The sequence below is a fragment of the Oncorhynchus mykiss genome, chromosome 19, assembly GCF_013265735.2.
Source record: "Oncorhynchus mykiss isolate Arlee chromosome 19, USDA_OmykA_1.1, whole genome shotgun sequence".
Classification (NCBI taxonomy): domain Eukaryota; kingdom Metazoa; phylum Chordata; class Actinopteri; order Salmoniformes; family Salmonidae; genus Oncorhynchus; species Oncorhynchus mykiss.
The window spans coordinates 38,330,702-38,358,199 of NC_048583.1; the positions used below are offsets into that span (position 1 = coordinate 38,330,702).

At 41.5% G+C, this 27,498-nt stretch overlaps 3 protein-coding genes and 1 pseudogene across 4 annotated transcripts; 2 read left to right on the top strand and 2 right to left on the bottom strand.

Moving 5' to 3' along the window:
* Window positions 1-4,657: 4,657 nt before the first annotated feature.
* Window positions 4,658-10,544, bottom strand: LOC110497772 (growth/differentiation factor 6-A-like). Its single transcript, XM_021574124.2, has 2 exons — window positions 10,076-10,544; window positions 4,658-7,235 (listed from the first exon to the last, which is right to left on the bottom strand). The coding sequence occupies exons 1-2, from the start codon at window positions 10,491-10,493 to the stop codon at window positions 6,235-6,237; spliced, it is 1,419 nt and encodes a 472-aa protein (XP_021429799.1). The 5' UTR covers window positions 10,494-10,544; the 3' UTR covers window positions 4,658-6,234.
* Window positions 10,545-12,094: 1,550 nt separating this feature from the next.
* Window positions 12,095-14,206, top strand: LOC110498344 (annotated as a pseudogene).
* Window positions 14,207-16,516: 2,310 nt separating this feature from the next.
* Window positions 16,517-20,554, top strand: mtres1 (mitochondrial transcription rescue factor 1). Of its 2 annotated transcripts, none has more exon segments than NM_001165124.1 (4): window positions 16,517-16,599; window positions 17,403-17,850; window positions 18,119-18,191; window positions 19,588-20,554. In NM_001165124.1, coding segments are annotated over 3 exon segments (702 nt in total). In that variant the 5' UTR covers window positions 16,517-16,599; window positions 17,403-17,422; the 3' UTR covers window positions 19,789-20,554.
* LOC110497773 (BEN domain-containing protein 3) lies at window positions 20,109-25,749 on the bottom strand. The gene is made up of 5 exons (XM_021574125.2): window positions 24,850-25,749; window positions 24,205-24,395; window positions 23,308-23,362; window positions 22,963-23,159; window positions 20,109-22,796 (listed from the first exon to the last, which is right to left on the bottom strand). The coding sequence occupies exons 3-5, from the start codon at window positions 23,357-23,359 to the stop codon at window positions 20,544-20,546; spliced, it is 2,502 nt and encodes an 833-aa protein (XP_021429800.1). The 5' UTR covers window positions 23,360-23,362; window positions 24,205-24,395; window positions 24,850-25,749; the 3' UTR covers window positions 20,109-20,543.
* Between the last annotated feature and the right edge of the window lie 1,749 nt (window positions 25,750-27,498).

Below are 27,498 nucleotides of genomic sequence, written 5' to 3' on the forward strand. Positions count from 1 at the left end.
CTTCATTTCCTGAATTCAAAGCATTCTATTTGGGGCAAATCCAACACAAAACATCACTGAGTACCTCTCTTCATATTTTTAAGCATGGTGGTGGCTGTATCATACTATGTGTATGCTTGTCATCCGTAAGCACTAGGGAGTTTTTTAGGATAGAAAATACATGTAATAGATCTAAGCACATGTAAAATCCTAGAGGAGAAACCTGGTTCAGTCTGCTTTCCAACAGACACTGGGAGACAAAATTCACCTTTCAGCAGGACAATAACCTAAAACACAAGGCCAAATCTACACTGGAGTTGAATGTTCCTGGGTGGCCTACTTACAGGTTTGACTTAAATCGTCTTGAAAATATATGGCAAGACTCTTTAGCAATGATCAACAACCAACTTAACTGAGCTTGAAGAATTTTAAAAAGAATAATGTGCAAATATTGTACAATCCAGGTGTGCTAAACTCTTAAAGGCTTACCCAGAAAGACTCACAGCTGTAATCATTGCCAATGGTGATTCTAACATGCATTGACTCAGGGGGTTGAATACTAATCTAAAGATATACTAGTGTTTTATTTTACATGCATTTTTTTACAAATGATATATTTTTTCTTCCACTTTGACATTACGGAGTATTTTGTGTAGATCATTGACAAAAAAGGACAAATCCATTTTAATTCCACTTTGTAAGACGACAAAACATTTTAAAAGTCCAAGGGTGTGAATACTTTCTGAAGGCACTGTGTGGGTTCTTTTTGTCCCAAGGTCAAAAAGTCTGTGTTTCAAATCTAGCTTGTGCTATACAGGGAAGACCGTGGTTGTCACAGTTTTTGCTCTAACCTGTATTACTAAGGCTCTCAAAGTCACTTACAGGAAGACTCAAAGGAAGATTATTCATATTATTATGAATACAATATTTAATAAAATAATCTTTACAAAAAAAACTGGTGAACATAAAATGAGGATAAAAAGTGTGCTTACATATACTTTTTCAAATATATACTACTATAAAATATTTCCAAAAGAGAAAATAGCTGTTTACAGTTCATTTACAATTACATTATGTACAGACCTTTATAACCCATAGAATACATACATACATACATACATACACACAGTGCATTTTACATGAACACATATAAAACTAATGGCCGTCTAACGGTTAAATCTCAAACATTTCCCTTCTCAACAAAATATGAACTTGACCAAGCTTTTACTTGTACAATGATCTTTATACAGAAGCTTACATGTCTTTAAAAATATGTGGGGGACTTTCATACAATTTGCGTTTCTTGCCAGAAATCAAATGCTCTCTAATATTCAATAAATCCAATCAATAAATGTGGAAAGGAGGAGAATGAAAAGGAAAAAGTTACCTTTATCTGAATTTCCCTTGAAAAGCATGGGGAAGACATCATATTTGAATAGGTTAAAGCAGAATTATGGTGAAATACACATTGCATAGATGTTGTTAAGTACTTGGAATTTTATATCAGAATCCCAATTCAATAACGAACCAATGCTCTTACACAAACAAAACTCTAAATATATTTTGTCAGTGTTAACAGCTACTAACTTGAACATTGCCCAGGTCAAACCGCAACTGATGATATTGTTAAATTAGAATCAAGCATGCAGATCTCAAGTCAGAATACCTCCCACAGTGCCTTTGTAACAGACCATCCTTGGATAAGCCGACCCAGGAGTCGGTCAGATGTTCACAACAACACTTTGTACTCGTCAAGCATCCATGAGTCTTGAAACAACATCCATCCTAACCATGGCACAGCTTTCACCTTTTGTTGCGTTAGAGTCTAGGATTTTGAGGCATTTTCCCCCAATGATCTTTACAACACTCAACACTACATCCTAACATGTGTCCATTGTTCTTGGCAAAATTGCTCAAGCTTTGTCAAGTTGGATGGGGATCGTTGATTTACAGCAAACTCTGTCTTTCCACAGATTTTCAAACAGATTTAAGTTGAGTGGAGTCGCAAAATGTGCAACAAAATGTAACAACTGTGCAGGGGGAATACTATTTCAAGACAATGGACATGCTAAGACAAGCTCGCTGAAGTAAACATGCAATGAAGTATGGAAAAGCCCAATCACTTCCTTGTCCTGCCATTTTCATGAAAATGTGTTTGGCATTATGGATCACAAAGAAGCAGAAAGAAACAGTCATACAAAGTAGCTGTAATAGGACACGCACACAAACAAAGTGGGAAAAAATACAAATGTATGTAATATCAAGGCATGGCATACCAAAGGAGCTACTCTCTGGACTAAATTAGCTTTTGGGGTTTATTTTCTGCCTGCCACTTTTGTTTTATTATCCTTTGCCGTATTGATGTAATTTAGATAAAGGGTATACACGCTAATCAAGAAGCTCTTATGGTAACTATTTTCCACTGAGCAGAATGTCACTACAGTTGAAAAGATATTCAAAAAGGACGGTAACTTTGGTAGTAATCATGTTTCCATCAAAAATATGTGCAACAGGAATTTACAGGAAGTTGTATCATTACACCCCCTTTTTCTTAATGTTTGGGCAGTTTTATGTTTACATTTAAATAGAAACTCTGGAAAGTTGATTCGAACATTGCTATTGATCAATGTATGTTAGGTGAATTCAATGATGTTTGGGGAGTTGCATTATAGCCATGAATCGGCCTCCTGGAAATGATGTGCCACTAAATTTCCTCTGCTGTTTGAAAATATAACACAAGCAGAGGATTTCTTGTTTGTTTTTGAGCGTAGTCCTTTGTTCAAAATGCCACTATAGTCCGTTTTGCAGGATTTTGTTTTAATTCATAAAGAACCAAATCGGTTTTACATAACCGTAAAAGAAAACCGTAAAAAATAAACAATCTCTGGTTTGGACTAAAACATGTGGAACAAAATGCATGAAAGCTGCTTTGGATTTTGGTTAGAAATGAAATGAAATATTTTAACAGACAGAATTCCAAACAAAAGAAGCAAACACTCAAATATGGTAATTAGTACATTACATTTGACTCACAAATTGTATATCAGTACAAATACTGCTGTACTTAGAAATGCACTAGTCTGTAGTCATAAATGATCAACTATTTGCCTTTTGTGCAAAAACATGGGAATATATCTATTTGAAGAAATAAAACTAAATGTACATAAATCTTGATACACCACACGGGGGTCAATGCAGACAGAATGGTTTGGTAATTTCAAATTCTGTTCAAGAATCTTTGTTTGAATTTGACTTGGAATTACAGGAAATATAATTACATTTAAACTGAAACTCAGTGATATGACGTTACCACAAACAGCGTTAAATATATTACAGACAGAGTGTGAAGCAAAAGGCTGATCTCTTTCACTAATACTATGAAATATCTGCAAGGGAGTTCTCTCCTAGGGACACCACATATGATCTGTGCCTAGTTTACACTTTGCAAGTGGTTTTGTTTCCTATGTGTTGACTGTGCATATTTAGTTACCTTGTATTAATGTGATTCCACTGGGATTTGTGAAATAATATACAGTGGGGAATTTACGCTTAATTACCACCTTTGAAAAGCAGGTAATAACTTATTTCTTGCTGTGATACCTGTATGTTTGGAATGACAATGAACAAACACGGCAGGGAAGAGTTGGCTAAAGCACAAACATACACTACATGACCAAAAGTATGTAGACACCTGCTCATGGAACATCTCATTCTAAAATCTTGGGCATTAAATCGGGGTTGCTTTGCCTGTTGCTGCTATAACAGCCTCCACTCTTCTGGGAAGGCTTTCCACTAGATGTTGGAACATTGCTGCAGGGACTTGCTTCCATTCAGCCACACGAGCATGAGTTAGGTCAGGCACTGATGTTGGGCTATTAGGCCTGGCTCGCAGTCAGCGTTCCAATTCATCCTAAAGGTGCTCGATGGTGTTGAGGTCAGGGCTCTGTGCAGGCCAGTCAAGTTTTTCCACACCGATCTTGAGAATCCATTTCTGTATGGGACCTCGTTTTTCCGCAAATTTGGAAGCACAGAATCATCTAGAATGGCATTGTTGGATGTAGCATTAAGATTTCCCTTCACTGGAACTAAGGGGCCTAGCCCGAACCATGAAAAACAGCCAAGACCATTATTCCTCCTCCACCAATCTTTATAGTTGGCACTATGCATTGGGGCAGGTAGCGTTTTCCTGGCATCTGCCAAACCCAGATTTGTCCGTTGGACTGCCAGATGGTGAAGCGTGATTCATCACTCCAGAGAACACATTTCCGCTGCTCCATAGTCCAATGGCGGCGAACTTTACACCACTCCGGACAACGCTTGGCATTGCGCATGGTGATTTAAGGCTTGTGTGCAGCTGCTCTGCCATGGAAACCCATTTCATGAAGCTCCAGACAAACAGTTAGTGTGCTGACGTTGCTTCCAGAGGCAGTTTGGAACTCGGTAGTGAGTGTTGCAACCGAGGACAGATGATTTTTACGCGCTTCAGCACTCAGCGGTCCCGTTCTGTGAGCTTGTGTGGCCTACCACTTCGCGGCTGAGCCGTTGTTGCTCCTAGTTATTTCCACTCACAATAACAGCACTTAAAGTTGACCCGGGGCAGCTCTAGCAGGGCAGAAATTTGACGAACTGACTTGTTGGAAAGGTGGCATCCTATGGCGGTGCCGTGTTGAAAGTCACTGAGCTCTTCAGTAAGGCCATTCCACTGCCAATGTTTGTCTATGGAGATTGAATGGCTGTGTGCTCAATTTTATACACCTGAAGGGATGTCCACATACTTTTGTATATATAGTGTATTTGTACCAGCAGGCTAACATGCCACTCTGGACTGAACTCTAAAATAAAATGGAATAGATGGAAATTACATCCAAAGACCAACACATGTTGCTGTTTGATCAATAGCATTTAGCAAAATCATGTGCTCTTATAATTCAGTACCTGGAGTGTTAAATGGTGAATTCCAATGTTCCATTTCCCTGACAAGGAATTCCTATGGACATTATATAGCCTATAGGTTCTGTGCTGTTGACAGGGAAATTAATCGCCATATCAATCAAAGTTAGCACGGGATCTGCTTGTTTAAGTCATGTACATTACCAGCTGTAGTAGAAAGCCTACTCTGCAAAAAAATGAAATTTCTCAGTTGCAAGCAATAATAAATCGGAGTCATGCCATAAAAATCTGCTTCAAATTCACCTTGTCGGCCTTCATTCATACCACCTTCATTCATACCTTAAATGTTCCATATCATATACCTCTGATCTTTGCATAGTAATGATATAGAGTGATATAAGCAAATGCATTGTGACACAGCTATTTTTCTAAGTTAACTGTGTAAATGGGTCCTATAGCATATCCCTAACTAAAGATCACTGTTCCTCCAACTTGGGCTGATAGACAGAGGTTTCTACAGCAGACAGCTCCATGAACGGGAGACGTTTTCTGTCTTGCTAAAGAGATGCATAACAATGTCCAGATTTCTCAATACTGACAGCAGCATTATCTAAAACATGTCCAAGGGATGACAGTAGGGTCTTGTGTGATGCAAACGACAATATTCAAAAGTCCTTTTTGATTGTGTCCTCCCATACATTTGAAATGTTGTTTTAGTTAAGAGCAAGCACAGTGGGAGCAATTCAGTGGAACTAAAACTGTCTTACTATGTCTTCTGATAGTTAAGGATATCAAATCATTTACTCCCATGCCTCTCTTATAGGCACACAAATGTACTCTAACGCTGTTGTCATAACGCTAGAAGTCTGGGGTTTTGTTCATTTCAATTCATTCTGTCTGCTGTTCAGCAAATTAAAAGCTAGGGCTGATGTTTTATACACCTTATCATAAATGGATTACTAAAGTAATGTGATACAACCAAAGTGAGAAGCATATCAGTTGTTTAAGAATGGGATATTTACTAAAGTTGACAGCATCGGGCAACATGCAGAGCCAAGGAGACAGAGAGAGAGAGAGAGAGAGAGAGAGACAGAGCATGTTATGAGTAAAGAAATGCTAAAGAGCTCATGAAATTAAATAGCAGCTCAATGACAAATTCTAATAAATTAAGCAGCAAATTAGATTATGTTCCACTCAAGTTAAGGCAGATCAGTAATGAGCATACTTGTCGGGACTTTTTTTCAGCAAATCACAAAATACAGTTGGTTTAGGGGGAAGAGATAGGGGAGGCCTGCGTTAACAAGCGCATCAAACCACCAATTGATTTTCCGACAAGACAATCAGACATCCCCCTCTCTCGCAATGCTACCTGCAGCCACAGCTCTCCACCACCATGTCCTCATACTGCTTGTAGACCACATTGTTGCCAGAGTCAATGTAGAGGATGCTGATGGGGCTGAGTTTGGAGGGGACACAGCAGCTGGGCGGGCTGGAGTCAGGGTCCATAGAGTTCATAAGTGTCTGAATGATGGCGTGATTTGTTGGCTCCAGGTGTGAGCGCAGAGGAAAGTCACACACGCCCTCACAGTGGTGCGCCTCGTAATCCAGCGGTGCGATGATCCAGTCGTCCCAGCCCAACTCCTTGAAGTTGACGTGGAGCTGCCTGCGGCTGCATCGAGTCTTCCTGCGCCCGCTGCCTCCACCACTCCTTCCTCCTCCTCCAACACCGACGCCTCCTCCTCCCCCACCAGCTCCACCTATAGATCTGCTGGTCAGGGCAGTCCGGCGTCTGCGACGCCTGGATAGGTGACCAACCACGTCACCAGAGAGGTTCAAAGGATCCAGAAAACCCATGTGTCCTCGCACTGCCTTTATCTGCTCCCTGATCTCCTTGAACAGGTTTTCTTTCCTGCGGGTGCGAGAAAAAGCCACCAGCAAGGCCCTCTCCTGGGGCTGCCGAGACTGGCGTCGCAGCCCTACTGTAAGAGGGTTGGCTGCCTCTTTGGTCAACTCTGAAACAACCAGCAGGTCAAAGCAGGCCACAAGGAGGTCGTTGCCCGCTGCTGTCCTGTGGCTCCTTCGTCGAGCCTTCACGCTTGCCCACACGTCAAATACATCCCATTTGGGAGGCTCGCCATCCAGAACGTCGACTGTCCTGGAATCCAGCAGCCGTCTTCCAGAGTTCCCCTCAGACGGACAAGTGTAGAGGAGGAGGCGATAAAGATTCCTGCCCCATGTCAGCACAGGAAGGAGATCCAGCGGTGGCTTTCTCAGGATCCTCAGTTCTGCCTCCACAAGCTCATCAGTCCTGGACAGACTGGAGAGATCGAAGAGATAGCGCTGGCCACTTCCCCAGGAGGAGTGATCTGTAGTGGAATGAAACAAAGGCTAGTCACTTGAATCTAACACTAACACACACATACACAGTTATTAAAACACACCTATTCCAAAAGAGGATGGGGAACGCAAACCAAGCACTGGACGTCAGCTGACTTAAATCTCTTTGAGTGTCTGCGGCCATATGTAAACAAGTCTTCAACGTTTGGCAGGAACTCCCCTCTCCTTGGTCAAGTGCAGTGGCTCTCTACGCTAGACAGAAAGCCTGTGGCCATGAAGCCCTGTCTGTGTGTCTCCCCCTCGGTGGGAATACCGTTTCCACATGCAAGCAACAGAGCTGACAAAAGCTGCAGGAGCAGGCCAGGAGGAAAGCACTTGGCTGACCTGTAGGCAGGCTCAAGTCCTTGGCAGTATGTGCTAATTACACTGATTGAGTGAGAGGAGGGCTTGGCGAGACACTGGAGAAACTGAAACTGAAGTGGCCTCAGCTCCCTTCCTCTCTTCCTCCTTCGGTCCATATTTCTCAAAGAGAGAAAGTGGTGGCTATAGAGATTTGAACACACCAAAGTGATGGGGATGTACTGTATATTTAGTAGAATGTTTGGATTTCATATAGTGATGGGTGCACATACAGCTGTAGTCCACAAACAAACAGAAACCTGACACTCACCTGAATTATCACATACATGAAAAAAAAGACAAACAAATAATATTTAAATAATTTCTATGCATCTGATATGTTAGTCACGTCTACGTCCTCCCTCCCCAGAGAATTCAGTTTGGCACGTAACAGCTATTCACATCATCAGCCATACCACAGTTGCAACCATGACGGAGATGTGGCAATTGGCAGGGGGGAAAGCTTGCTAAGAGGGAACAGACTATCGCCTAACTTTCAAAAGTTTTCATGTTGACATTCAACCCAAGCAAGAGGTCTTGGGATACGGTGCAACCTGAGGACGAAACCGCAGTTCCATGGTTAAAACATGAAGGGACTTTCTTCTCCAATACAGATGGGTAGCATAAGAATCCAAGGCCAGATTGTGGTGTCGTGTCATCGATGCATTATGGAAGGGACCTCAAAATAAAACGGAATTGTGCACAGTGAGGCTCCGGCTGGAAAAGGACGTTTAAGCCTTTGTTGAGTGCAGATGATCTTCAGCCTTTGTCCCCCTCTGAGAAAGACCAGCCAGGCAGGCTTAAGTGGAATACCCAGACAATGAAAGGTGAAGGAAGCAGCACTATCCTAGCAAATATCCGCTTGCAAGACAAAACAATGACATAACCCAGACTATGTTGTAATCTCAGTGAATAAAAGATAAAGCTGCATTCTTTTCATATATTTTGTGTCTACATGTACCTGAGGTGAACTTGCTCTGTGAGCTTTATGGGGGCAAGTTAATAGGAAAGTCAGTGCCCACATTTAAACTCACACACAGGTGCACATTGACTTGATTACTTTGTTGGCCAAACTAAATTACATCAATAAAAAACTATAATATTGTCTCCTTAGACTACTACTAATTGCTGACTTTGAAACCAAAATACATGGAAATGATACTTCTCATCTTTGATGCATTTAAATGATTGTGCATTGAGACAGAAAATATGTTCATGCCTGTTTTGGAATCTAGTTTAAAATGATTTTGAATTACCTCCACTTTTACCTTCTAATTGTGTTTGTTCTTTAAAACAAGTTTGGAATCCTCAAAAAGATTGTGTAAAATGACTACAGTCCTTTGAAAATAAAAAAACATTTCTTAACACACAAGAATAACACACAGTTATAACATGTTTTGAGAGGAAGTAGAGAAATCATTCCTTGCCATAGGTCTACAAACCAAAATGTTGAATAATCATTGTTGTCATTATTATTACTATCATTGTTATTGTTATAATGTATAGGTTTACATGAACCTAAAACGGTGTCATTGTTATTATATTTACATGAAAATGTATTCCTTATAAATCCCGATTAACAAATTGAACTATGCCCAATAAAAAAAACAGGTTTGGACATAGTTTAGGTACTTGTATTCCTGCTATTTAATTTGATGGAATAGGCCTACTGACAGAGTATACTTATTCAAACAAATATTCTATGTGAACACCCGTTTTAAATTACAAGTATGTTTTTATCAGCAACACCTGGACTCGGGGAAAGCAGGCCTTCTCGAAGTGTTTAGCTCAAGGTGCCAGTGAGGTTTATACATCACAGATGTTGGAAATACGAGACATTTGACTTCATATTTCGTTGGAAGTATTTAGAGTATTTAGAAAACTCCCATATAAATGTGAAACAAATGTAGGCTACCTCCCCAAACAGACTAATGTTTCAGTTGTAGGTAGCCTACTTAAGACTTGTTAATACTTTTCAATAATGCATTGTTGCCAACATGACAGATGTCGGGATGTGGCGTAGGGGAGCATTTCAAATGAATGCATTCATCTTAAAATAATGACTGCTGGAGAAGGAAATTGTCAAGCAATTCGCTGTAAGGTTATCAGGTTTTTCAAGATATTGCAATTCAATGTTTCTATTTTAATTAATGAGGGAGGGGAAATCCTGTTTTTTTTAAATGGCATGAAACATTTTTTTAAGCCTATGACAGACATTTTTCTAAATATTCCCAAATCAGTTGTCTCGTATTTACCATATCATTTTCCAACACAGACTTGTCCAGATAGGTTGACCTATAATACAGCAATTTGCAGTAGGCTATGGATATTTGGATAACTGATTGATTGTAACCCATTAATCACAATTAATGTATTTGAATTGCCTTCAAACCCCAAATAAATGGCAACCACCATGATTAAGTCTACCCTGGGTGATAATAATAAACCTACTGATTTCACTTTCACCCACCTTTTCCTTGATCCACGAAACTGGTCACGGTGTTGGCGAGTCTTGCGGTGCGAGGAGCACTGCTGTTAAGCCCTCTGCTCTCTATCTCAGATAGTGTCCTGTATAGAGATACCATATACTCATGGGGGACGATAGTATCATTTATCGGAGGGTCTTTCCTGGACACCGCTGTCGGCTCTCTGCGACTCCGCTCATCCAGATGTGATACAAGCCCGTTATCATCCGCACCGGAGGGGTACTGCAATGATCCAAGTACCGCTGCCTCCAGAATATTCCCAAAGCACAGGGAAAGCCATAGCAAAGGAACAGCAGCCCTAATAGGATCCATTTTCAGTGGTCTATAGCTGTAAATGAGAAAGTTGGACGGGTTTGATGACTTTGGAAACTCCCCTTGCTCTTTAGATTGTGTTAATATCATGGATTTGGCTGACACTGAGTGGCTACATTGTCTTCTCTATTGCACTGTGTTCAACCAGCGCCCCTAGCGAGGAGCAACAATTGTAGGATACTTTTTCAATCAAGATGCTTTGAGTCTCACCATCTTTCCCAGCCAAAGTATAGGCTATCCTACATATATTTCGGTAACTAGTCTACTTAATAGGATTTATTCATAAACCGTTACAAATTACTGTATATTGGGTTTATGAATAGTTTATGCATCTGTAATAAACCGTTAAAACACATAGGTTGAAATTGTGTTCTTGTTTTTTTGTTCCTTGCCAAATAGTGAGTTTATGTGACTTCACTGTTGCACATTGATAATTAGCCTGTTATTATTGGCAATGTATGCAGCTAATGACAAGGACACATGTGAATGTGTTCGTTTATTAATAGATGCATAAATTATATTGGATTAATCTAATAATTAACCATTACAGTATACCTACGTAAACTCTTTTATACATCATTTCAAGTAGGCCCTATACCTTAATGTAAATAGTTAGCCATTTTCAGTTATTCATAATATGCTGAGACATGTTGGAGAGGAAATGATCCATAAAGATCCTCATCTACTTTCAGTAGGGATGTTAATAAAAAATAGTCCTGCACAACAAACTTTTTACTGCCTTCGTTTTTTACTCATATTGTACGTGTGTGGGCCTACATTGCCATCTGCCGTTTCATTGAGGGTTTGCATTTCAGAACAATCTTTTAACCTGAACGTACTCTTAGACATATCGCATAACAATTTCACAATGTCTTGCCCGTCTGCTTTTTGTTTTCTTACCATGCTTTAGTGTTTATTTATAAATACAATTATAGTACATACTATTGTTATTAGTAGCCTAGGCAAGTATTAGACTTGTAGGCTGAATCAGTTGTATTGTTACTAGGCAATTAGTAATTATATTGTTGTTGGGCTATTATTGTTAGGTTGTTGTTCATAAAGACTTTATAACAGGTGTGTATGAGCCGACCCAATTTGCTCAGGTAGACTATAATAAGATGCTTAGTGGAGAGGATAACTTCTGCATACCGACAAGGTCACGTTACTTAATCTGAGTGAGGGAGTATTCAAACACGATTCTAAATACCCTGATTTCTTGTAAAACGCCGCTGGTGTAAATGCTTTCTTGATCGCGACATTTTAGTCTGTTACCTGTATGTTTTATTCGATTAAATGTCTGCCATCAGCTCTCTCCGCTGCTGAATGTCTTTATTTAAAATGCATACCCTATAGATCATAAGCAAATAAATCACGCTTTTTATGTGCAAAATTAACAACGGAAACTGAATAGACACAAGCAACTATCTCTACGTTGGAGCAAAGAATAAGTAAACTCAATTCGGAAATTCGGCTGCGACAGCGAGTGAGAGCAGTACAACCACCGTTTTCGAGGATGATGCCAGAGAAGAGGTACCACTCATATTATGCTGCCATACAATTTCCACAGGCCTTGCTATAATAAAAGCAATACGTGGTCGAATATTGATGGCAATCGAAAGATTCAAGATGTACATTCGTACATCAGATGCCTGCTTTTACTCAGACCTCACTGTATTCAGGTGTAGCCTAGGATGAACAAGGTGGAAATAAAGCCATATTAAAAAAAACATTAAAATATTAAGGGGGTATGAAGATTCCTTTTATCCTGTTATTTAATTGTATTTTTGATAGTATTTTCCTATCAAGAATTAAGCAAATTGCTTCAATATATATATATATATATATATATATATATATATATATATATATATATATATATATATATATATATATATATATATATATATATATATATATATATATATATAAAATATGAGTCAAGCAACCTTGCAGTGAATTAAATAGGAGCTTCTTAGATGTGGGGGAAAATAGGATAAACATTGTGAATAAAACGTCAGAGACCTCAACAATGGTCATGAAATGTTGAATGGTTTGAAATACAAAATTCTGTGTCCATTTACATTTACTTACACTATCCTCCCTTTTTTTGCATGCTTTGAATTAACAGCAGAAGCACTTGAAACAATCCCCGATCAAGTCCCTGTGTAAAGAGAGCATCTGGAAAGGCCTGCTGCTCTCCATGCTCATGTACGGCTGCAAAGGAGCCATGGTGTGGTGCCATTTCACCAAGGTCACCCGCCTCACCTTTGACAGTGCCTTTAAAGGGAATTCCATGATGTACCATGACAGCCCCTGTTCTGATGGCTACGTCTACACCACTCTGGCCTACTACTACACCTACTCATGCTCTACCTGCACTACTTAGTGGAGTGCTTGCACCATGACAAGAGTGAGCTGCAGCATAAAATGGGACGTGGAAGGCATTTATGAACGTGTTCAAAGGATGCAGCAAGCTAAACCCTGCATCTGGTGGAAGACCATTAGCTACCACTATGTTAGACAGACCCGGCAGGTCACACGCTACCGTAATGGGGACGCCTACACCAGCACCCAGGTCTACCAATAATGGGTCAACACCCATGTGGCTGAGGCGGAATATGACAACGTTCACTGTGGGGTGAAGGACATCTCAAACCAACTGCATGGCCCCACTCACAAAACTGAGGTTCACTGAGTGTTTTAGTTTTGCTAATGTGGAGTCTGAGAACTCCTACCTCACCCAAAGAGCAAGGTTCTTCACAACGAGGAGCTAGATGACTGTATGGAGGTATGGGAGGATGCACCTGAAGGACATCAACTTAAAGGAGTGTGTGATTGTGTTTTCTCACCCTGACCACTGTCCATGGTATGGTGTCTCATCATGTGTTCTGGCGGCATAATTTCTTACCTTCTCATGGCCCCTGTGACCCCTCTCAACGAATGCCCTTACAGCCACCTGATCCCCCGGGTTAACACAATCGACAGAACAGATCTGGAGTGGCACATCCGTTCCAACCAGCAACTGGTGCCTAGCTACTCTGAGGCTTGTCTCATGGAAATGGTCCAGTGCTCCTCTGGTGGCTTCAGACAGAACTGCAAATGCTGTCACTGGGCAATGAGCAGCTCCTCCGTTTTGTCCAGCAGTGCCCTCAGCTTATGTACCGGCACTAGCCCGCGCGTCGGCCAGGTGTCCTACAGCGACAGCCGCTTCTCCTTGGGCCGGCGTTATGGCTCGTAGCACAGCTGTTTCTGGAGGAGTAGAAACAGTTTGGATGAGCAGTTGAGTCCCAGTGAGAACATCCGCTGCCTGTCCGGACACCTAAGCACTGACGACGAGGACCCCCCTGGATTACCAGGATGCTCTCTGCTTCCCAGTGCTCATTGTCCACTGTAGTGACAACTGCCACAATCATGTCCACTGCAGGGAGAACTACCACAATCGCAGGTCCTTTCATAGGAATGGCTCCAATGTGGAGACCTCCCTTGGACAATGCAGTGTATTCACAGATACCATGACTTTGTGTATGAACAAATATGTATGTCCGCAGGAAACTAACAACTCCTGAAAACCGCATAGCTTAAGATTGTTAATGGGTCTGTGTATATGTAAATCTTAGGTGATTAGTTCCGCAATACCTTTTAACTAGAAATCTCTAGGGGTTACATTTTGGCTGTGATAACACAAAAATGTGGAGATGTTACCAAAAAGAGAATTAGAGGGAGCATACTTAATTTCACACAGGACACCAGATAAGACATGAGAAATACTCCAGATATAACAGACTGACCCTAGCCCCCCAACACATAAGCTATTGCAGCATAAATACTGGAGCCTGGAGGATGTTTCTACAACTTGATTGGAGTCCACCTGTGGTAAATTCAATTGATTGGACATGATTTGGAAAGGCACACACCTGTCTATATAAAGTCCCACAGTTGACAGTGCAAGTCAGAGCATAAACCAAGCAATGAGGTCCGAGACAGGATTGTGTCGAGGCACAGATCTGGGGACGGGTACCAAAATATTTCTGCAGCATTGAAGGTCCCCAAGAACACTGTGGCCTCCATCATTCTTAAATGGAAGAAGTTTAGAACCCCCAAGACTCCTCCTAGAGCTGGCCGACCGGTCAAACTGAGCAATCGGGGGATAAGGGCCTTGGTCAGGGAGGTGACTAAGAAGCCGATGGTCACTCTGACAGAGTTCCTCTGTGGAGATGGGAGGACCTTCCAGAAGGACAACCATCTCTGCAGCACTCCACCAATCAGGCCTTTATGGTGGAGTTGCCAGACGGAAGCCATTCCTCAGTAAACCTGCTCCAGAGTGTTCAGGACCTTGGACTGGGCTGAATATTCACCTTCCAACAGGACAAGACCCTAAGCACACAGCCAAGACAATGCAGGAGTCTGAATGTCCTTGAGTGGCCCAGTCAGAGTCTGGACTTGAACCCGAACTACCATCTCTGGAGAGACCTGAAAATAGCTGTGCTGTGCAGTGACGCTACCCATCTAACTTGACAGAGCTTGAGAGGATCTGCATAGAAGAATGGGAGAAACTCCCCGAATACAGGTGTGCCAAGCTTGTAGCGTCATACTTAAGAAGATTTGAGGCTGTAATCACTGCCAAAGGTGATTCAACAAAGTACTGATTAAAGGATCTGAATACTTACGTACATTTCTATTTTCGGTTTTTATTTCTAATAAATGTGCAAACATTTCTAAAAACCTGTTTTTGCTTTGTCATTATGGGGTATTGTGTGTAAATTGATGAGGGTAAAAAAACGTTTTAATAAATTTTAGAATAAGGCTGTAACACAACAAAATGTGTAAAAAGGTAACATTTTGTGACTCTGAATACTTTGAAGGCCCTGTATACAGTGCCTTCAGAAAGTGTTCATACCCCTTGACTTATTCCACATTTTGTTGTGTTACAGCCTCAATTCAAAATGGATTAAATAGATTTGGGATGAGTTGGCTGCAGAGTGAAGGAAAAGCAGCCAACAAGTGCTCAGCATATGTGAGAACTCCTTCAAGACTGTTGGAAGAGCTACCTCATGAAGCTGGTTGAGAGAATGCCAAGAGTGTGCAAAGCTGTCATCGAGGCAAAGGGTGGCTACTTTGAAGAATCTCAAATATAAAATATATTTTGATTTGTTTAACACTTTTTTTGGTTACTAAATGATTCCAAATGTGTTATTTTATAGTTTTTTATGTCTTTACTATTATTGTACAATTTAGAAAATAGTTCAAATGAAGAAAAACCCTTGAATGAGTAGGTGTGTCCACACTTTTGACTGGTACTATATATGTATGGTGTGTGTGTGTATAATGTACTGTATGTATGTATATATTAACAGTATAACATGTCTGGAAAATACATCAAATATGCAAACATGACAGTGATGGGAAAGGTAATTATTGTGCAATGTAAATAAGATTTTGCACCAAAATCATCACAAATCAAGAGATTACAAAAACAACAGGTGGTACAGGAGGCATAAATAGGCTACATTGTCACCCGTTTTTGAGGAACCTCATGTACTTGCAATTATTAAAAAAACGTAATTAACAAACACTGATGAAGGTTTTTTCATTGAAATGCTGGAAATTATTAATTTAAAAGTTGGCGCAAACAATAATGGTTTTCGTGAGGTGTAAATCCACCTGTACACCTTCTTTTCAATAAAAAGCAACAAACTCCTACTCCCCCCACGGCTCTTGCTTTTATGCAGATGGTATATTCCTCTATTATGTCTCGTAGAAATGTATGTGTTGGATTACTAGTCAGATATGATGATTATGGTGCCAATGGTCCATCTTTTTTGCCTTCACAATTAATTTTCTATGTTTACGTCTCTTGTCTTAGGTCTCTCTTCATGGAGTCGTGTGTTGTCTCTCTTGTCGAGATGTGTGTTTTGTCCTTTATTTGTATTTATTCATGTTTAATCCCAGCCCCCGTCCCCACAGGAGGCCTTTTGCCTTTTGGTAGACCGTCATTGTAAATAAGAATTTGTTCCTAACCGATTTGCCTAGTTAAATAAAGGTTAAATAAAAAAATACATCGGACTTTTAATTTGAAGGATTGTCTAATTTGACGCGGAAGTGATATTACTGTTGCTGACCTTCACACGGGTCATGTAATAAGTACCTAGCTAGCTATCAAGCTAACTGAATGAAGAAGACTCGTCTCAAAATAAAGGTAACTACGACATGAATGGGTTTAGCTACAACCACCAATCATGAGGGAAAACAACGTTTGTTAGCTACTAGCTGTATTGCTTATCTCTGTAGCAAGGTATTTATTTGTTAGCTAAACTAATGTGACACATTACAACGTAAACTCACTTTAGCCTAGGTTGACGAAAACAATTATTTGTAGTATTTTTTAAATTTATTTTTTGACCTAGACTTAAGTTAGCTAGCCACATATCATGTACCCTAGCTGTGGACGAGAAGAGGTTTAGTACACTGCATAATATAAACAATGTGATAATGTAGCTAGCTACTGCATGTCAATTAGGTACATCGTTTGTTTTTAACTAAGGTTAACGGTAGCTTGTGCACTAGTTAGTTAAAGCTATTCAACCCTAATGAATGCTACTCTTATGGCCACACCCCCACATACATTTTCTTTAACGTTTTAATATAACCTTTATTAAACTAGGACATGTCAGTTAAGAACAAATTATTATTTACAATTACGGCCTAACCCGGACAACTCTGAGCCAATTATGCGACTCCCAATCACGGCCAGTTGTGATACAGACTGGAACTTATCAGGGTCTGTCGTGACGCCTCTATCACTGAGATGCAGTGCCTTAGACCGCTACATGACTCTGGAGGCATACCATTACCATAGTGGGCCACCAACATAACTTGACAATGTATCCTATCTATATTACATATATAGTTATTGATTTCCTAAAGGCTTGTTGTACCAAAAATCCACATTCAACTGCTTTTTATAACTCTAGTTGTAAACGACCGTCTACTTTTTTCAAGTCACAAGGAGGAGCTACAGCATGCAGGGATTGTTGATACAGGCACTGGCACTGAGACAGTTGGGAAGGCTGAGTACCCGAAAGCTGCTGAACCCTGGACCGGGACCTTACTGGACAGAATGGTGCCCAAGGACACTACACACCCGCCAGCTGTGTGGTTCCACCTCTTTCCTGACCCTTGGGGGACACAAGCTTCCTAAACGCTGGACTTCAGCTAAGAGCAGGTTGGTTCTTCATCACATGAGGTTCAAAAGCAGCAAGAAGAAAGGAGGCGCAAAGGTCGTACAGGAAGAGGAAGAAGATGATGAAAAGGACCTGGAGGACAGTGACTATGACGATGAACCTGAGGATGACTCCAGTGTGCCAAAAGACTACAAAGACATAGAGAAATATGTGCAGTCCTTTCGATATGATGTTATCATGAAAGCTGGCCTTGACATAGCACGCAAGTGAGTTGTTGCCTTTGTTTTTTGTTTTCAAATGGATGCAGTCAAGGAGATAAAGAGGGTTGGGTTATGGTATCATTAATATTTGACATTAATATTGACAACAATTTGAGGGAATCCAAATGGGTCGACTTTGAGCACCTCTCTCCTGAAAGCTTCAATGAAGAGAGATGAGGTCAAATTATTTGATTGATATGGAATTACTTAAAAGGCTCTAATCTAGGCCTATCCTCAGTGGCCAACTGATTTGTTGTTATTGTCTTTATTTCAGCAAAGTGGAGGATGCATTCTATGGCAACAAGCTTTGGCTAAATGGACAGAAACTTGTCAAGAAAAGTAAATTGGTGAGTTACTTTTGTGCCTAGTAATGATGTATAAAATAAACAATATTTCTGTCAACCTTCAACATCTTACAGGACTGTTAGGATCCAAACCCACTCCCCATGAACTGAAGTGGTAGAGCAGTCTAACCAACTGGATTGTCAGGGACAAGTCTAAGGGCTCGATTAAATCCGTAGCACTGAATATGCGCACTGAAATTTAAAGGCAATGTTTCCTCGTTCGGAGACTGCGTTTACGGTAAATAACCTTAATATTTAAATTGTGCTTGTAATAGCAGCCGAAGCATCACCCATATGGGTGCTACACTTTTCATGGTGCATCTGTTAAAGCCTACCTACAGAGAAGGATTAACTGTGAACTTCAGAAACAGAGGTGCCCAATGAACAGCTCCGGGCCTACCTGTCTAATGTTTCTCCCTCCCTGACCATCGACACCACCTCCACTCAAGCTACTCCTTTACTGAACTGCATCATCACCCAGCTGTAGAAGACCATCTCCCATAAACTGCCAGCTCCCTGAAGTTTATTTTTTAAATCGACTGAGATTCTGTATGATAAGCGCTATATAAACAAAATCTATACTGAACAAAAATAAAAACATGCACCAATTTCAAAGATTTTACCTGTTACAATTCATATAAGGAAATCGAGCAATTTGAATATATTTGGGCCCAATACATTTATTTCACATGACTGGGCAAGAGTGCAGCCATGGGTGGGCATAGGCCCACCCACTTGGGAGTCAGGCCCGGCCAATCAGACGTTAGTTTTCCCCATAACAGGGCTTTATTACAGACAGAAATACTCCTCGGCACCCGCTCAGACGATCCCGCAGGTGAAATAGCCGGAAGTGGAGGTCCTGGGCTGGCATGGTTACACATGGTTGTGAGGCTAGTTGAACGTACTACCAAATTCTCTATAATTACATTTCGAGGCAGCTTATGGTAAAGAAATTAACTTTCACTTCTCTGGCAACACCATTGGACATTTCTGCAGTCAGCATGCCAATTGCACGCTCCCTCAACTTTAGACATCTGTGTGGTATTGTGTTGACAACTGCACATTTTAGTGGCCTTCTGTCCACAGCACAAAGTGCACTTGTGTAATGATTGTGGTGTTTAATCAGCTTCTTGATATGCCACACCTGTCAGGTGGCAGGATTATCTATGTTAAGGAGAAATGCTCACTAACAGGGATGTAAACATTTGTGGTCCAAATTTGAGATATGCGTTTTGTGCGTATGAAACATTTCTGGGGTCTTTTATCAGCTCATGAAACATGGGATCAACATTTTACATGTTTAATATTTTTGTTCAGTAGATAATGCAGATCTTCAGCAATATGGATTAAATCAAACCCTAAGTTTCTTAATTGTACCCATCTTTGGTTCTCTCTTCAGGTTAAAGTTGGGGACACCTTGGACCTGGTATTGTTAGAGAACAAAGAAACAGACACTGTCACGCTTTTGAGAGTCATCTTTAAGAAGGAATTGGGTGAATCCAAGGATGGAGACCGGTACAAAGTTGTTCTGAGGCGCTGGAAAAACTTAGAACTTCCCAAGCAGAATGCCTTTAAACAACGAGTTTGTGTACAATACTGAATACACCACTCCCCATTGACAAGGGATTTGGAATACCTGTCTATGCATGTTACTACATCAAAGTGAATGGTGCATTTTTTACATAGTCTTCTTGGTATGTGTCATCAGTGGCTTATCTGTTTTCAAATGGCTTTGGGCCTTGACACAATTTTCTATTAGCAAATATTAGTAAGACGACTTCTCAATATTACTATGTAATTATGAAATGGATGGTCATGGTTTGAATCAGATGCAAGGGGATATGTGTGGGATAAGTTATGGAGTGCTAATAAAGTGAAATGCTGAATTTGACTGACTTGATTACAAATGGCTTAACGGGATCTGTTGCCATGGTTTAATACATATTTATAATACAAAATTCTATAAGAAGGTAGAACATTGTTATAAAAGACCAGTAGTGCCACAACCAATGGAAAAAAAACAATCACAATTTTTATCCATCTTTGCCTGTGACGTCTTTGTACTATTTACATGGTTATTGTTAAGGCTACACATCTTATATACAGGGTAAATTAGATGAGCTATGACACTTGTTTTGGTGTATACATACAGTCTATAATCTCAAACAAGCAGACGATGAAAAACTAAACTAATACTGTAGTTCAATATTACAAATACATTGAGTACTAATGAAATGCCTTTACAAGTTGGCCTTATCCTACACAGGACAGTGTGCAAAGGCTCCACTATGCTATTCAGCTTCTGTACTTGTGCAAATATTTAGAATAAAAAATAAATTGCCTTTAGCTTTGCTACTAGGACACAGTATTTGATCTCTTGGCCTTCTTCAATATGTCACACTTCTTGCGGTTGGGCCGCCGGCATCGCTCATCTATGCTTGGCACACATTCATAATGCCAGACCTCCTCCATCTTCTCAACTGGGTACACGGCTTCTACATAGTGGCGGATGAGCCTGAGACGCACTGGATCCAGCTGTTTCTTGTTGCAGGCGCCTGAATGGTTATACTGAAGCCGCAGGTTCTCCTGAGTGAAGAGCTCAGGGAAGAGGCGCACCAGTAGGCGGGCGGCAAAGTTTCCCACTGAAAGGCTCTGCTGGACAATCTCTCGCACCTCAGTGTCTGAGAGCAAGTAGACCAAAGGCACTGGGAAGTCTGGAATCGACACCTTCAATTCCTCCAGGGGGATCATGCAGAAGTCTTTGCTACTTTTTTCAGGGGGTAGTGGAGGGATCTCAAAGTCCTCCTTCAAGTGCTCTGTGTTGAGCTGGTTCACTTGGCAAGCAGCCACAAAGTCCACAGGCCCTTGCTCCAACTCAGGAGCATAGACTTTGGGTTGCTGCTGGTACGACCTCCGTTGTTCCGTGTCTCGTCGCCTGCACCGCTCGTCCAGTTTACCCACAAATTCCAGGGTCCACACTCTGTCATTCTTGGCCTGTGGATATAGTAGCTCTACATAGTGGCGAATAAGGTTGACCCGCACAGGATCAAGCTGTTTCTTCCCGAGAGAGCCACTACAGTTGTAATGCTTCCGTGTGTTCTCGTAGGTGAAGAGCTCAGGGAATGTAAGTACCAAGAGGCGAGAGGCAAAGTTCCCAATTGACAAGCTACAGTCATAGTTGTTCCTCAGTTGCTCCCTAGAGAGCAGATACTCTTGAGGCACACTGAAATCTGGTAGGGGGATCTCAAGTTGTTCAAAATCGACTGGCACAAGCAACGACTTTTTTGACCTATGACCTGGTCTCTCGTAGTCACACATGTCACTGATCTTGATGATAGAGACATCATCAGGGAGGCTTGTGGAGCCATAGCTCTCATCGTTCATGTTCTCAGGCTCACTGCCATTACTGTTACTGTGATAACCCTCTATTGCATCTTCTATGCGCTGCACACACACATGCAGCCAACTATCCTCTGGGACGTCAGGAAAATTAGCTTCCATGTACTTACGGATAATCTCTATCCTGTCCGAGTCCAGGATCATCTTTCCCACACTACCCTCTAGTAATTTCCCCTCCTCAAAAACCTCTGGGAAAACTCTGTTTACAAGAAACATAAAGTCTTCAGGGGAGGAGAGCTTATCAAGATCCTCTCCAACCTCCTGAGTGTCAAACACAAGGTCTGGCACTACTACTTTATTGTTGGTGTGGTCACTATTGGAGTCTAAGTCGAGGTGCACTTCTTGCCCCTCCTCATTTATAAAATGGCAGGGCTGGTTCCGTTCAGCTTTTAAACCAAAGTCTGTAATAGTCTGTCTCCCACATGACTGTGGCCCGCTCTCCATATCCTTCTGAGCCCAGAAGCGGTTAAAGAAGTTATTAATCTGTAATAGGCATTCATCCTGCCAAATGTTGTTATTCTTTACCAGAGGAAAACACACCTTCACATAGTTGCGTATTAGCTGCAGCTGTAGGGAATCCAACGTTCTCTTGTTGGCAATACAACCAGGAGTGCACTCCTTGGCTTTAAAAAGTTCTGGGAAGAGATGTACTAGCAGTCGACAACCCAACTCGCCAGCATTTGATGTCTGCTCCATCAGTTGACTCAGCTCCTCACTTGTTAACAGGTATTCTGGAGGAGGCTGGAACTCAGTTGCCATCTCTGAGGGTTTGACCTGTTTTTTGATGCGAGTGACCTCCAGGGAAAGTAGATCCACCTTGCTGTGCAGTTGGGTCATGCTTGAGTTAAGCGTATTGAGGATGAAAAACATCTTCTCAATGAGGGAGTATAGATTAGAGTCTGTTGAAGACATGGACCCTGCTGCCCCCAGGGCAGAGAGGGGTTCACTTCGGCTGTGCTCCCCTGTATTGACCAGTTGAGGGGATAAGATATTGCTGTAGCTTAGCTGCACTCCTCCCTCATGCTGAGCCTGCTGGTCCAGGCTTGATATGTGCTTCTTCTCTGTGATTCTGTGAGAGATGCTGTAGAGAGGCTTTCTGTAAGAGGCTATAGTCTTCTCCTGGGCAGGGTCCTTCTCTGCAGATGTCAGGCAGAGAGATTGTGGCCTTGTGGACTCTTCAGACAATCTCCTCAGCAAGCGTCGCCCTGCCTACACAGAGACAACAACAACATTATGCATTTCTTATCTCAAATAAAATAAACAATGTATTTTTAATGTCCTGTAAATAAAAACAGGAATAAGCAAGTCTGTGTCTATTTGATGACATTTGTCTATTTACCAAATGAAGTTAGATTATGCCATTTCACTAATTTACCTCACTAGAGACCCTGACTCTTTTGCTGCTGGTAGACTGGAGCAGTTTAGAATTGTGTGAGTCACAGCCCATGTCCTTGGCAGTACGTTTCCTGGTGGCCTCACTAGTTCCAAGGTACCATCTTCGGGGTCCTTCAGTTGTCTCACTAATAGAACATTCATCTGTCTCCGTCTTGATGTCTTGAATGGGTTCTCGCTCTGCAGAAAATAAACATTTCAAATCATTGTTATGTTATTTCCAATATACAGCTTGATTAGATTTCCCCACTTTAGCTGTTGCTAAATCCAAACAGTTTGGAAGTGAATAGTTGCAATAACAGTATAATATTAAATGGTTTATAATTACCTATCTCCAGCATTTCGCCATCTGTGTTTTCCCTATGGTCAGAGGAATTCATATCCTATAGTAAAACAATAGAATCAAAATAAATAAAACCTGTAACATCACTGTTTATGCCATTTTCAGAATTCCACTCTCACTGCACTGGTAAGTAACCTTGACTGTTGTAATTTTTCTAAATAGACGCATTACTTTGATTGCATTGTCCTAATGTTGTTATATTGTTGGAGACTTTATCTTTCAAATTAAAAGTCACATGATATGCTTCAACAACAATTGTGATTGTTGTTCCATAGAAAAAGTAAAGCATTTGATGTAATAGTGTTATAATCAAATCAGGCCCTTGTCTACTGCATCGCTTTATATGTTCATAGGCATACATGGATGATATTCTGAACCCGTGCCATTTGATCAGCTGTTTGGGCGCATGTTTACTTAACGAAAATTCGCAGTAAGCTACGTTCATTTTGCAATTAAATATAAGACACTAACTTGTGCTCTATTGTTTAACTTCTAACAGTGTGTGAGTTTTGTGTTCTCTGATGCAAGAGGACTCAGTCTGTGGAGGCTTTATATGATTTGCTTCACTCGCCCCCTTCGGTTTCTGTCCCATCCACTTCCTCATTCTTCTACACTAGAAGCCCATGAACCAAAACATGAACACACACACAAACACACACACAACTGTTTAACTTTTCCCACTGAAAATAAAAACTTCAGCCTTTCGTGGCAATTAAAAAACGCTATGACATGTATTTGAATACACAGAAAATACATATTTCTACTTTGCATTACAGCTAGCTTATCATTTCGTGACGCGTCAGTGTGTATCCTTGTACGAGTTTTCCCCACTCTTCGTGGAATTGTCCAAATGAAAACACAGATGCTTTAGCTCGAACTCACCTTTACGGTTTAATGTAGTCCTTTGCAGTAATGGAAGACGTGGTCAACATCTCTGCCGTGGGAATTTCACACTGTTCGTGTTTCTCCTTTTTTGGAAGGGGGGTCTGTGTCGTCTCGCGTGACGTGTCGGGGCGCGCGCCTGCAGTGTCATTTCCGCACAGCTGTGGATGTGTCTTGTGTGGCCTGTGAAGCTAGCGACAATAAGGATTAGCCACAAAAGAGGAATTTGCACACCCCATTTCATTGGTGTGCACTCCATAGTACTGTCCAATATTAATGTTCAACAACGCAATAGACTAACTGGGGAGGTGATTTCCCAGGGTCAAAATCATGCAATAAACTATGACGCTAATATTTGTGTAAACTCTTTGGGATTGTAATCTGTGTGTGTCACTGACAAAACTGATACCTAATTTCCATAGTTAAGGCTGCACATAGCCCTTGATATGACTCTCAGTTCCATTACGTTTCACATAAGAGTCATTGGACGAAGGCGTCTTTTGTACGGGGAGTTTTGTTAAGAGCCCCAACACTCAATCTGAACATTAACAACTGTCGCTTGCGGTACGGTTTTGGAAGCATAAGGACTTTATATTCCATATCAGCGAGAAATTATATTTAAAAAAAAGTTAAATTGATACACACCTTGATAGGGTTAGTGTTCCCACACGGGCATATTTTCATGTTTACAATGCTTGTTTACGGAAGACATGAGGCGAACTACCACCTGCGCTAATTACATATCTAGCATGCTCCGAACACCCGTGTGTAAACATAACTCGGGAAGTGTAGTAGAAGCGTAGTTTCGTCGGATGGAGGTACCCATAGCTTTATGGATATGTGCAAAACTACTACAGTAAGTTAATCATTTTTATTTAAAGGATTCTTTCTGATGAAAGATGAGGCCCATATGTTTCTAAAGCCGTATCGCAAGCAACGATTATTGGTATTTCTAAACGTTAAAATACAGTGTTGGGATTGTAGTCGTGGGAAAAGCTAATGGATGAAAACTGTAGGGGTAAGGCAGAATGCCACCTTGAGTTTGAGGGTTAGGCTGTATATTGAATAACTATGCCCCCAATGCAATTATGCAGTCACAGTGGGATTTGAACGTTGTTTACAGTTTCTTGTGAAATTAATTAATTATTGTATCCATTTAAGTTATATAACATTCCAACCTTGTTTAGCATTATTCCACTATTTGGATCCGTTTCAAAGGGGACTTTTATTTAGAAGGCGAACTGCAAATTCCATTATTGTGATTTATATTTATTGTGGTTAGCGTCACAAAGGTGGCCGTTTGCATGATGACCGAGAAACGATGGCCTAAATTGCGCAAGTTATTTTACTAGTATGTATGGGATACATCATCCAACGAAATGCTTACTTGCAGGTTCCTTCTTGACAAGGCAACAACAATAAGAAATAGTACGTACATGCCCCAACCAGAATCCATGGACAACATTCTCACTGAGCTAAAGGGTAGAGCTGCTGCTTTCAAGGAGCGGGACTCTAAACCGGAAGCTTATAAGAAGACACTTGGCAGTTGGTCAAACCATCAAACAGGCAAAGCATCAATACAGGACTAAGATCTAATCGTACTACACCGGCCCCGACGCTCATTGGATGTGGCAGGGCTTGCAAACTATTACAGACTTCAAAGGGAAGCACAGCTGAGAGCTGCCCAGTGACACAAGCCCACCAGACAAGCTAAATAACTTATATGCTCGCTTCGAGGCAAGTAACACTGAAACATGCATGAGAGCATCAGCTGTTCCGGACGACTGATCACGCTCTCCGCAGCCGATGTAAGACCTTTAAACAGGTCAACATTCACAAACCAGCTGAACCAGACAGATTAGCAGGTTGTGTACTCCGAGCATGCGCTGACCAACTGGAAAGTGTTTTCACTGACATTTTCAACCTCTCCTTGTCTGAGTCTGTAATACCATCTTGTTTTAAGCAGACCACCATAGTCCCTGTGCCCATGAACATAAAGGTAACCTGCCTAAATGACTACCGACCCGTAGCACTCACATCGGTAGCCATGAAATGTTTTGAAAGTCTGGTCATGGCCCACATCAACATCATTATTCCAGAAACCCTAGACCCACTCCAATGTGCATACAGCACCAACAGATCCACAGATGATAAAATCTCTATTGCACTCCACACTGCCCTTTCCCACCTGGACAAAAGGAACACCTATGTGAGAATGCTATTCATTGACTACAGCTCAGAGTTCAACACCATAGTGCCCTCAAGTCTCATCACTAAGCTAAAGACCCTGGGACTAAACACCTCCCTCTGCAACTGGATCCTGGACTTCCTGACGGGATGCCCCCAGGTGGTAAGGGTAAGTAACAACACATCCGCCAAGCTGATTCTCAACACAGGGGCCCCTCAGGGATGCGTGCTCAGTCCCCTCCTGTACTCCCTGTTCACTCATGACTGCACGGCCAGGCACAACTCCAACATCATCATTAAGTTTGCTGATGACACAACAGTGGAAGGCCTGATCACCGTCAACGATGAGACAGCCTATAGGGAGGAGATCAGAGACCTGACCGTTTGGTGCAAGGACAACAACCTCTCCCTCATCGCGATTAAGACAAAGGAGATGATTGTGGACTACAGGAAAAGGAGGACCGGGCATGCCCACATTCTCATCGACGGGGCTGTAGTGGAGCGGGTCGAGAGTTTTAAGTTCCTTGGTGTCCACATCACCAACAAACTATCATGATCCAAACACACCAAGACAGTTGTGAAGACGGCACAACAAAACCTTTTACCCCTCGGGAGACAGAAAAGATTTGGCATGGGTCCCCAGATCCTCAAAAAGTTATACAGCTGCACCATCGAGAGCATCCTGATCAGTTGCATCACCGCCTGGTATGACAACTGCTCGGCATCTGACCATAACGTGCTACAGAGGGTAGTGCGTACGGCCCAGTATATCAGTGGGGCCAAGCTTCCTGCCATCCAGGATTTATTTAATAGGCGGTGTCAGAAGACAGCACATAAAATCGTCAGAGACTCCCGTCACCCAAGTCGTAGAATGTTTTCTCTGCTACCGCAGCGCAAGCGGTACCAAAACGGCAGGTCTAGGACCAAAAGGCTCCTTAACAGCTTCTACCCCCAAGCCATTTGACTGCTGAAAAATTAATCAACTGGCCACAGGACCATTTACATTGACCCCCCCCCATTTGTTTTGTACACTGCTGCTACTCGCTGTTTATTATCTATGCATAGTCACTTCCCCCCACCTACATATACAAATTACTTCAACTAACC

Bases quoted from the DNA above. Each gene is read 5' to 3' on its own strand.
- LOC110497772 (XM_021574124.2), bottom strand. From the start codon at position 10,493: ATGATATTAACACAATCTAAAGAGCAAGGGGAGTTTCCAAAGTCATCA. The intron at 7,236-10,075 runs GTGGGTGAAAGT...ATTCCACTACAG, and splicing joins TTTCGTGGATCAAGGAAAAG to ATCACTCCTCCTGGGGAAGT.
- LOC110497773 (XM_021574125.2), bottom strand. From the start codon at position 23,359: ATGAATTCCTCTGACCATAGGGAAAACACAGATGGCGAAATGCTGGAG. The intron at 23,160-23,307 runs GTAATTATAAAC...TATTTTCTGCAG, and splicing joins TGGCGAAATGCTGGAGATAG to AGCGAGAACCCATTCAAGAC. The intron at 22,797-22,962 runs GTAAATTAGTGA...GTCTCTGTGTAG, and splicing joins GAGTCAGGGTCTCTAGTGAG to GCAGGGCGACGCTTGCTGAG.
- mtres1 (XM_021573137.2), top strand. From the start codon at position 17,423: ATGCAGGGATTGTTGATACAGGCACTGGCACTGAGACAGTTGGGAAGG. The intron at 17,851-18,118 runs GTGAGTTGTTGC...TCTTTATTTCAG, and splicing joins GGCCTTGACATAGCACGCAA to CAAAGTGGAGGATGCATTCT. The intron at 18,192-19,587 runs GTGAGTTACTTT...TTCTCTCTTCAG, and splicing joins TTGTCAAGAAAAGTAAATTG to GTTAAAGTTGGGGACACCTT.